The sequence below is a fragment of the Lygodium microphyllum genome, chromosome 30 (genome assembly GCF_053477565.2).
Source record: "Lygodium microphyllum isolate KBCC chromosome 30, Lygodium_microphyllum_v1.1.10, whole genome shotgun sequence".
Lineage (NCBI taxonomy): Eukaryota > Viridiplantae > Streptophyta > Polypodiopsida > Schizaeales > Lygodiaceae > Lygodium > Lygodium microphyllum.
In genome coordinates, this window is record NC_141164.1 from 53,430,725 (window position 1) to 53,441,796 (window position 11,072).

Here is an 11,072-nt window from a genome sequence, read left to right on the forward strand (position 1 = left end):
CCCTTTGAGGCTATGTATGGATATAAGATCCCCTTACTCACAGTCATTTTTAATGAAAAAATCAATCCTCATGGGAAAGAAGAATTGGAAAGAATGTAGACCCTTCTTCAACAATGTAAGATGAATATTAAGAAAGCCCAAGATCAAATGAAGATACATGCAGATGAGAAGAGGTGACCCTTGGAGTTCCAAGAAGGAGATTTAGTTTTACTGAAAGTGCCCAAGTCTCGTTATTCTACCTTGAAGGATGGATCCAATAAATGAGCTGATGAAAAAGATCTTATTCAGTATATCCCTAAGGTTGTCATAGGTCAACGTGAGAAGAAGCATCTCTCTCACTCTATCATTGAATATCTAATTAAATGGAGAGGTTTGCCACCTAAAGAAGCTTCCTGGAGGCCCAATTCTCTACTTGAAGAGTTTTCTTACCTATGGGACACATTGGTGGCTAAAGCATAATGACTATGGAGGAGCCAATTATGGTATAGACAAGATCACAAAAACAAACTATTTTAGAACAATTTTCATTCTGCTCAATTTTTAGAATTATGCCACCTATGTAGGGTCAAAGTACTCTTCAAGACCTACATTTTGACATGTGGTATCCTTTGTTTGGACACTTCTACTAGAAGTTATGCCAGATTTGGTTCGACAGGGTCTATTCTTATAGCGAGCTATCTTCTTCATTTTGAGTCTATTTCTTGAAGACTTTAAGGCTCCAAACACTTTTGAAGCACTCCTGATGATGTATATAGCTAAGGGTTACTTTCATTCCTTCATTTCAATCCATATGTCTTTAATATTTCATTCATTTCCCTACTTGTATAGCTGAAAATAGATTAATACTCTGTTTCATCTATCCTTTCCAACTTTTGTAAGTTTGTTTTTAAGGGCAAAACCCTTTGGGATGGGATGGATTATAAGAAGCTAGAAAGAAGAGATGTTTAGTGTAGAAATAATAATATTGCCATGTCACACTGACATAGGTATAAAAGGGAGAGACATGTAATATTTCACATCTTTTTGAAACATTAATATATTACTATCTCTTTTCCTCATCACCTTGCTTAGAGCTTCTATGGCTTCTCTTCTCTTTCTATCTTTCTCTCCCCTTTTCTAGTATTTCTCTCTCCTCGTTACTCTCTTTATCTCTCTTCTACACCTCATCTTCTCTCTCTTTTGTAGTCGTCTCTCTCCTCTTTCTCTCTCTCCAATCCACTCCTTGACAAAATAGGAGGAACAATAGTCAATTTTAGACCCATATTTTGATGCTTTTTGGATTGTACAAGCATTGTTTGAGCCTCGTTTTCACCATTTCTCATGGGATAGCTAATGTATGACATACCATTTCTCATGGGATAGCTAATGAATGGCATATGGGCATGATGTATGGGTATGTGACAATTGAACATATGTGTGACATCCATAGTGTTGGTCCCAACACTGGCTCTAAGGCACTAGCTAGGCACCCAAACCACCTCTCACGTCCAGGAGCGTCTAAGGGGTATACTACCCTAACCTTGAATACATAACTTTGTGTTTGTATGGATTGTAATCCAACGGATAACCCTTCCCACACTTCTCAAAGGGAGTCTGTACACATATTGGTGTTATACAACACATAAGCACAGACAAAGGAAGCGCCCCTCAGTTGATTGCCATGGCCCACTACGTCTCTGTTATACCTCAGGGATTGGCCCCAAGATGCACCGTGAATACATAAAGCACATACAATACATAATCCACTCTTTTATTTGATCGATCCAAGAGATAGTAAATAGTCCTTACTGAACATTCCCCCAAAGAACAAACCACTAACCCTACAGCTTTGGGTACCTCACCTCCTCAACGTAGGCCATCGTTCATGAAAACAATTATTGTGCATCCAGGATGATACCATGTTTTGTGTGCAATGCAATTGTGTATGATTTGCATTGCTCAAACAATTTCCTTATTGTCAACTAGCATTGTGAAGGTGCCAAAACAAGTTTTTCTTCTAACCTGAGATTGTGGCTTTGCTTGGGGCTAGCACCGAGCATGCTCGTGCTAGTGAACCCTCTTAATTTTAAACCACACATATCCTATATGCCATGCATCAGAAAAAATTAGAACTCAACATATTATAAGCACTTAACACCACCCTTCTCCCTACTGCTTAAGATTGTGCATTCAGTAATAGGTTTAGATAGCAATTTTTATATATTTTTCCTTCATGAAAGTAATAAAAATCCACTTTTTTTATTTTTTGGATGTAAATTTTCCTTATTTTATACTATTTATTTATTGATAAATATCAATATTTTCTAATTTACTACTTTAGATTGATTGATCTTATTGAGGGTTATTTTCCTATCACATTCCATCCCATACGAACATCATACGCATGACAAAACTCCAAAATCACATGATTTTCCTTAAAATCGCAATGTTACGGGTTTTGTGTTTATAAAGATATTATTATATGACTGATTTTTCTTGATTTCTTTAACATTTCTGATAGATCAGAGTATTGACAATCAAATGCAACCATTTTCAATAAAAAATTATCATAAAATAATAAAATCTATCACTTATTCATACAATCGTGCCTTGTGTCGTACTTACCTCGTGATTGGAGGCCCGCTGATGCTTTCCAATAGCCACTAACGATCCTTCCAACCTCAATCTGCACTCCAGCACCATCCCAAGTTCAAAATCTTTCATCTCAACCCACCCCCTTCTCTCATAGAATCAAGCATAGGAACACACAGCAAGAGGAGAGAGGAGAGAGAAAGTCTAAAAATCAACATTTTGATTCCTTGGCTGAAAATCAGCGTGTCCACTGTCAAATCAAAGCCCTTGAGGGCGAAGCATATTGAAGTGTACTATCATTTCATCAAAGAGAAAGTCATGGATGGAGACATAGACTTGGTACATGAACCAATGACCAAGTCACCAATATCTTTACCAAAGCATTAGGTAAAGATAAGTTTGAGTACTTTAGAAGTGCACCTAGTATATTGTATCTATAAGCTCATTCTGAGCTTGAGGGGGAGTGTTGAGAAATAAGACATAGGTTAAGTCTATATCATATGTAAAATAGAGGTTGTGTGTAAAGAGGCTAAAATGTCAAAAGGTATCTATCACCTTAGTGTGATACTTTGTGTGGAGACTGTTGTGACAATGAAAGATCCATATCGATTCTTTTCACAATGCTATTACTTGTGTGTGTATCAATGACTTGGTCTCATCTCCCTTTATTCTAAACAGATCTATTTTTCAAGCCTATCATCTTCCCCAACTACTATTTGGCCTGATCATGAATCCATTTGTTGAGGAAAATAGACAAGAGAATTCAAGATGGCACTATTAAAGTTTTGCCCTTTTGAAAAAGTAACACCTTTGTTGTTGAAATCTTTGTTGATGATAATCTAGTGTCATTATGGCATAGATAAGCAATTTCTATGTTCCCTTTTGCAAAAATATGTAGATTTTGCTAATGTCTTACTTGAGTTATTATCTAAGCTAAGAGTGAGTGGGCTCCTTTTGTTGAAATGAGCCTCACTAGTGACTTTAACATTACAGTTTCAAGAGCATGAAGAGAGCATTAAACAAGGAGAGATCTTTCAATATTTATGATGCACCATGAGTATTAGAGTCATGATGAACCAAAGGTTCCATTGGTCCAATGCTAGGATTAAAGGGAAGATGGAAAAATGGGATCATGTCTTACTCTTTGTGGTTGGCAAGTTGGTATGGAAAATTTCTTAGCTACCTCCATTACTATATGCTTGATTGCTTCTTCATTTCAACAAGAAAGCATGTTATAATGTTGAGAAGCTATTTTAGGATTTTCTTTGGGGGTTCAATAGTGAGCAACGATGACATTCAATTCCATGAGAAATGTTAACTATAAATAGAGAGGATAGGGAACATAGATTAGAGAGCCTAGTAGAAAAGGCAAGAAACCTAAGTTTCTCCCTTTTTAAAAGGCTAAACCAGGCCTGGCTTGTGATCATTATACAACATTATAATTCTATTGCACATGTTGAGAGATGAGTATGACCACGAATGTGTTGGGAGAATGTTTTATGTAATTCACACTTGCAAGTTCAAATCCCCAAATCAAAGGTTTCCCAAGGGCTAGCCAGAGAATGGAACATTAGTATCGAAAGATCTCAAATGGGATGGAGATAAGTGTAGGAATGGTGATGCTTCCCTCTTAGAAAGCATATACATATCCCCATTTGCATTTGAGGAGCTATTCATCATTATTTCAAAAGAAGCTAAGCTCTTTAAAGCAATGCATGTCAAAGGCTTAAGATCTAGGTTTGACGTTTGAGATCCACTTACTCACTTATTTGAGGATTAGAGAAGATTGTGTATTGTTCTATTGGATGTTAAAAGCCTTTCGAGAGATGAAAAACTTCCAGCTAACCACTAGTGTTTTGGTAATAAACATCCTATTAAATACATGGCAACCATTGTTGTGTTGAGCCTTAGGAAGAGATGTAGCATTAGGCATCTTCAAGGTGGCTTTGATAAGATTTTTCTTTAAAGATGGATCTCTCAAAAGAGGCTTTTCCCCTTGTCTAGGATCATGAACATGGAAGAGAATACCTTAAAGAGTGTGGCAACGAACTTCTACATCTAGACTCAACTTAATGCTATGGAGTGTGATGGTGATGAAGCTAACCACTATAGATAGGATGGCCAACATGCTTCTAGTTTCCCCTATGTGGCCACTTTGCAATAGGAAGGAGGAGACAATGGTCCACCTTTTTTGACATTGCATAATTGTTAAGCTGGTTTGCAACGTAGTCAAGAAGTGGCGAGGAGACGCTCATCTCATAAACTCACTTTCTCTCAAGATTACACTTCTCAAAGACCAATATCTTTTTAATGAGGAATCCATGAGGGTTGTGAATCTCACGAGAGCTTTGGTTTTAAGTTTGTATGGATGCATAGGAACAATGTTATGTGTGGATGGCCCTTTGACTCTTAAAGATGATATTGTAGCTATGTTGAGGAACTCCAAGCCAAAGCTCTAGTGTAGAGCTGAGCAAGACCTAGTTATGTGGCCAAGGCTCAATGTATTTTATGTGTAATAGAAATCATGATTTGTAACATGAGAATGATATAACCATTTATAATAAAACGAAACCAACAAAACACGGGCACTAATGCTACCAATATCACACAAATACAAAAAGGAAAACACATAATACACAAAATAACACAAACACAACTCCCATCCAAAACATGGATGAGTATACATAACATTATGTAGAGTTTGCAATATGGAAGTCTTATATCTATTAGCATAACTAGGCATATGCAACACAAATAGAATCAAAACATACAAAAAGAGATGGAAAGACTACAAACAACAACTAAATTGCAAATGGGCACTATAAAAGTTCATGAGAAACATGAAAACATAGGTATGATAATGACAATACAAGAACGTTGCAAAATATAAAACTCTTCAATATACCAAATCTTGAAGAGACTTCATACCTATGACTTACAAAACTTCATCAATATACCAAATCCTAGATGCATAGACTTCATAACTATAATTGGAACCCACATCAATGATATAGAACCTACTATAAACACAATTCCAAGATGTACAAACAAACAAAATACAACACTAGACTTTTATACACCCAAAACAATGACCTTTTAGCCAAAGAAATCACCATCCAATAGGTTAGGAAACAATTATAAGTGAACGTACACAACCCAACAAGAAAACAATTAATGTAATTTCTACATATGGAAAACCAAACAAATTTCTCTTCCACATAAATGAGAAAACAAGAAGCATGCACACCACACAAACCAACCTTGATTTTGGGGGACTTTGAGATTGGCATAGACATTACAATAATGGATGCAACAATCGAAATTCAGAATACGAAGCAAATAGCAACCAACAATACAATGCAATGAATAAAAAACAAATAACAACACACGGCATAAGACAACTCAAATGCTTGATCATATATGGACAAATGTAAATATGTGCACAAAAAACAATAACAATATTGCCACTGCACTACCTAGAAGTAAGTATATGACAACTTGATAAGTAACTCAAAAGCAAGCACTTAGAAGCAAGCAATCATTGAAACCGAGCATCTCTATTCTTTAGGCAAACCCTTCAGGCTCCAAGCATAAGAAAGAACAAAAGGGTGATGCCATTGTGCATGTTGATTTGATAGTATTTTAACATTTGAACAATATATTCTACATTGAACTTGGTTTTTCATAAACATTGGATAAATAGTAACCCTTTAGATGCATGGGGCTGTGACACAACAAATTTTAGATGAATTCCCACATGGTGACAATGTCATGAGCTTTTGCGAGGGAGGGATCGCATACCTAGCTAGGTGTTGTTGGGGGCAAGGGTTGCTGGCCCTTAGGGGTGGGGCTCGGTAGTCCCTTGTCTCATAGCAGCGCCTAGTTAGGGGTGCAGTGGCTTTCGAGTAGAAGCTCCTGTTAAACACTATAGGGGAAAATGAAGGAAAAGAACCCCCTTTTCCAACATCGAGAGCTGATAGCTGCTCGTCCCCAACTACACCTAGGCAAGTATGCCTTTCCTCTTGAGTGGAAGCTCATAACTAGGAAAAATGAGGGAGAAAAACCCCTTTTCCCATGCCCCGAGCAGGTAGCCACTTCTAGGTAGGTTTGGGCGGTGCTATGTGCAGTCCCGTGCGAGATGTGGAACACTATAGGGGGAAAAGCATGAGGGGAAGAGCTTCTTTTCCCACATGGGAAAAATGTTTAAGCTTCTTGTGTGAAATAATAAGCCTTGTAGATGTAGACGTAGATGGATGTTGTGAAGTTGTAACTTGTAACGAGAGGGCAGGGGCCAAAGAGGCTTGGGCAGGAGGAAACAGAAAACCGTGTGGTACCGCGTGCCGCAAGAGAGAGAGAGAGAGAGAGAGAGAGAGAGGCGCATGTACGTGCAGGACATGACGGCAGGCTCCTTCTCAGCATTTTATTAGATTACAGCTCTCCCTCCGTAGACGAGACCCATCGATAATATTATCTTATAGCTTCCATGCCCTCTCTCACTGTTCCATCTTTTACATCTCCTCCCATCCTTTCCTGCGGGCCTGCAGATAAATTAAAATAACACACACACATACACTCTCTCTCTCCCCTTCCCCTTCTTCTCCCTCTCCCCCTCCCCCTCTCCCTCTCCCTCTCTCGAACAAGATTATCAGACCTCTAGCAGTGGCAGCAGCAGCAGCAGAGTGAGAGAGAGAGAGAGAGAGAGAGAGAGAGAGAGAGAGACAGAGAACCGCACAGAGAAGGACATAAAGGGGCACTGGCGCTCCCTCCCGCCATACCTCCAATCCCACAGCAGATACACACCCTGCGTTGCTTCTCGGGTACTCATACTTTTCTTCTGTTTCAATCTTCCTCTGTTTTTAATTTCTCTCTTTTTGTTTTGTTCCTTTTCTTTTAGAAAGAAAGAAAATTTATTTTGTGCATAAGACTTCATATACCAGTGATGCCTTCTTGTCCATTGCCGGCATTTCCTGTTTTTTGTCTGTAAGTCTGCAGAACCCTAACTTCATGCAGGTGACTGTAAATTGCCTTCCTTATGCCTCGTTGCCTTATGGACCTTTGGTCATCATCTCGATGTTCAATCATAGGGATGGCCACAGGAATCGGTGTCTTCTTTTTCCGAATCTTACCATTGAACTTAATTAATAACAATGCTATCTAATGGAAGTTAATAGAAACATCCGTGTTGGCATGGTTTTAAGTTTTATAAAACAAGGGGAATGCTGTCAACTGAATACTGGCTATGCAGATTGGAACACAGGTGTATGACACTACATCTCTTTTCTAGTGTTCATCTCGGCATAAATATGTGGCATTACCGATACTTGTGAATGCCCAGATCTTTACTCCAGAAAATGGTCACTGTCCACATTTCAAGAAGAAACTACACCCACTCTGTTTCAACCATAACACAGACCTAGACATGTGCATATGCCCACATACATGTATGGTTGTGAATCTCCGCATACATTACTTACATAATAAAAGATAAACAAGTCCAAAGGGGGAGACCCTGGTTCTGTGAGTCATTATTGTAGAGGCTAGCTTGCCTCTCATGTTTTTCTTAGAACGGTCTTAGGATGATCACTGTTCTGACATACCAGTTAATCACTCATGTTCTCTCCTTTTGTTGCAGGAGTATTGAGTTGCACAGTGAGCCTTGGCATGGCTCCTTTAGTACTAGACAGTTTTCCATCTACTCCAGGAAAAGTGAAAGTTGAGAGGAGCAATTACTTTGGGCGTGTGGCTTATCGATGGCAGTCTTTTTCACTAGCCAATCCAATCTTTTGGATAGCTGGCCTTGTCAGTCTTGCAGTTGTATTGGTATTTCTTTCGAGTTCTCTGGATGGTTACAAGGCAGTCCATGGTACAGTTGGTTGGGGAGGGGTAGAATGGGAAAAACAGGTCAGACATTCATGCCATCCTAAGCATACTGGCAATAAAGTGGTTCTTGTGACAGGTGCAGCTGGATTTGTTGGTATGCATGTCTCTCTTGCCTTGAAGAAGCGTGGAGATGGAGTTCTTGGTCTTGATAATTTCAATAGCTATTATGATCCATCACTCAAAAGGTCCAGGCGTGATGTTCTTGAAAACCACGGGATTTTCATTGTGGAGGGAGATATAAATGATTCTGCACTTTTGAAGAAGCTTTTTGATATGGTTTCCTTCACTCATGTCATGCATCTTGCAGCCCAAGCAGGGGTTCGCTATGCTATGGAAAACCCGTCTTCGTATGTGCATAGTAACATTGCAGGGCTTGTCACTCTTTTGGAAGCATGCAAATCAGCACAACCCCAGCCAGCAGTGGTGTGGGCATCATCAAGTTCAGTCTATGGCCTGAATACCAAGGTCCCTTTCTCAGAAGTTGATTGCACAGATCGGCCAGCCAGCTTGTATGCAGCCACTAAGAAAGCTGGAGAGGAGATAACTCACACTTACAATCACATTTATGGGCTATCAATAACTGGCCTCAGGTTTTTTACAGTTTATGGTCCATGGGGTCGACCTGACATGGCTTATTTTTCTTTCACACGCAATATACTCCAGGGCAAGGCAATCACTGTGTACCAAGGACCGAAACAGGTGGATCTGGCTCGGGATTTCACATATATTGATGATATCGTGAAAGGATGTGTTGGAGCTCTTGACACAGCTACGAGGAGTACTGGTACAGGAGGTAAAAAGAAGGGCCCAGCACAATTCAGAATATTTAATTTGGGCAATACTTCTCCAGTGACAGTGCCAAAACTCGTCAGTATTCTGGAGAAACTGCTGAAGGTAAAAGCAAAGAAGCACATCATTGCTATGCCAGGAAATGGGGATGTTCCTTTTACTCATGCCAATGTCACACTTGCACACACAGAATTGAATTACACACCATCGACAGACTTGCAGACTGGCCTGAAGAAGTTTGTGAGATGGTATCTGAGTTATTATGGAACAAATATCAAAGGCATGAGAAAAGGATCAGAATAGGTTGTTATTTGGCGTGTACACCTGTGGATGTACTGGATTGAATTTACAGGATGACATTTCTTTCAGAAGCCCATAGCATTCGTCTTGTCAGATTATGATGTTGTGTTCATGATGACACACCTGTATGCAAGCTTTGGATTGAACATTCTAGTTTGTTTGCCATGGCAGCTGCTGCATGTTAAACTCCACCATCTAAAAGGGATAACATCAGCTTAGATTGACGTCTCCAAGGCTTGTGCATGTGCTGAGGTTACATGTATAATGGGAGTCTCATGACTAGACAGCAGTTTGATTAATTGGCAGCTTATTATTGGTCCTGTCAATTTTTTGGATTCTTGTAGCTTTGTTCAGCAAGTGCTGCAATTGAGTTAGGGACATCTGTGCTGGTGGAACTTCATGTCATCAATTTAGCCGAAGGCTTGATGGCAGAGCATGTGGGAGAGATGTATTGAGTAATTGGCAACAATGGATGGCCTTAGAAATCTATTCTTTTTTACAGGACAACTTCATTACAATATTTGTTTTCCCACTGGACTGTTCTAAGCATAATATTTATTTATTTTATATGGGTTTTGATGTTACCAGATGCTAAACTATTCTGCCTCTCAGTGCTTGCTTTAAGTCTATATTCGAGATGGGTAGTATGCACGAATTTGTCAATGGTCTTATCGATTTTCTGATTTGCCTCCATAAGGGCATCTGTTTAAATTTTGCTAGAGGTAGGTCCAGTCTTGTGAGTTTGTTCTCGGCTGTCTAGGCCAGAAGCTTGCTCTGGCAGTGGAGTTACGGGTAGAGTGTGACTTTTAAGCTTAACTATCAAAGCTAACATTGTAAGAGCAAGAGAACTGGCTCCAGGCTAGTAGGCACCTAATAGCATGGATTAGTCAAGTGATGACTTAACAATAGAGCAGTTTGAGGAAGCTTGTGCTATCCAGTTCCAAGACGCTTTCATACTATTTTCATGTTATGTTTTGCTAGTTGCTTTTGTATGATTTACATGATACATGTACATCGGGTGCGCTTGATGTCAGGAGGCATATTCTACGATGGATTTCGTGAGGTTTTGCGGCGGATTTCGTAAAACCTTATTTATTTGTTGGGCTTGTACACAAGGTGGATTCTTTGTACGAGAAGTTAACAGGGATGCTAGTCTTTTCTGAGCGTTATGTTAATTTAATGTGCACGTGGGTGATTTTATAGTGGATAATTTCGTAAAATACATATTTAAATTAATGGACATTTATGAGTTTAGAGTGCACTTTTATTAAATTAAAGTTAGGATTTAGTTTTAATTAATTAATTTATTTTATAACTGAAGATTGTTAGGTATTTATTTGTCAGTTTAATTTTATTATTATTTAATAATTATGAATGTTTCAGATGGTGTAGAGCTAGCGGTAGTGACGTTGGGAAGCATTGGGCGATGGTGTGTATTCAAATTATCTAAAAGAAATTATAATTTTTGATGGATGTACATCTTATAATTAAAGATGTTGCGCTAATATTTATTTAGGTGCGTTTATTTATTG

At 38.8% G+C, this 11,072-nt stretch overlaps 1 protein-coding gene across 2 annotated transcripts; it reads left to right on the plus strand.

The window, feature by feature from the left end:
- Positions 1 to 6,971: 6,971 nt before the first annotated feature.
- On the plus strand, positions 6,972 to 10,124 carry LOC148009852 (UDP-glucuronate 4-epimerase 1-like). 2 transcript variants are annotated; one of them, XM_087672718.1, is made up of 2 exons: positions 6,972 to 7,388; positions 8,204 to 10,124. In XM_087672718.1, exon 2 carries the CDS (start codon positions 8,233 to 8,235, stop codon positions 9,541 to 9,543), a length of 1,311 nt encoding a protein of 436 aa, XP_087528844.1. In that variant the 5' UTR covers positions 6,972 to 7,388; positions 8,204 to 8,232; the 3' UTR covers positions 9,544 to 10,124. The 2 variants fall into 2 exon arrangements, with proteins under 2 accessions (XP_087528844.1, XP_087528846.1); XM_087672720.1 differs by lacking the exon at positions 6,972 to 7,388 and adding an exon at positions 7,408 to 8,012.
- The last annotated feature ends 948 nt before the right edge of the window (positions 10,125 to 11,072 follow it).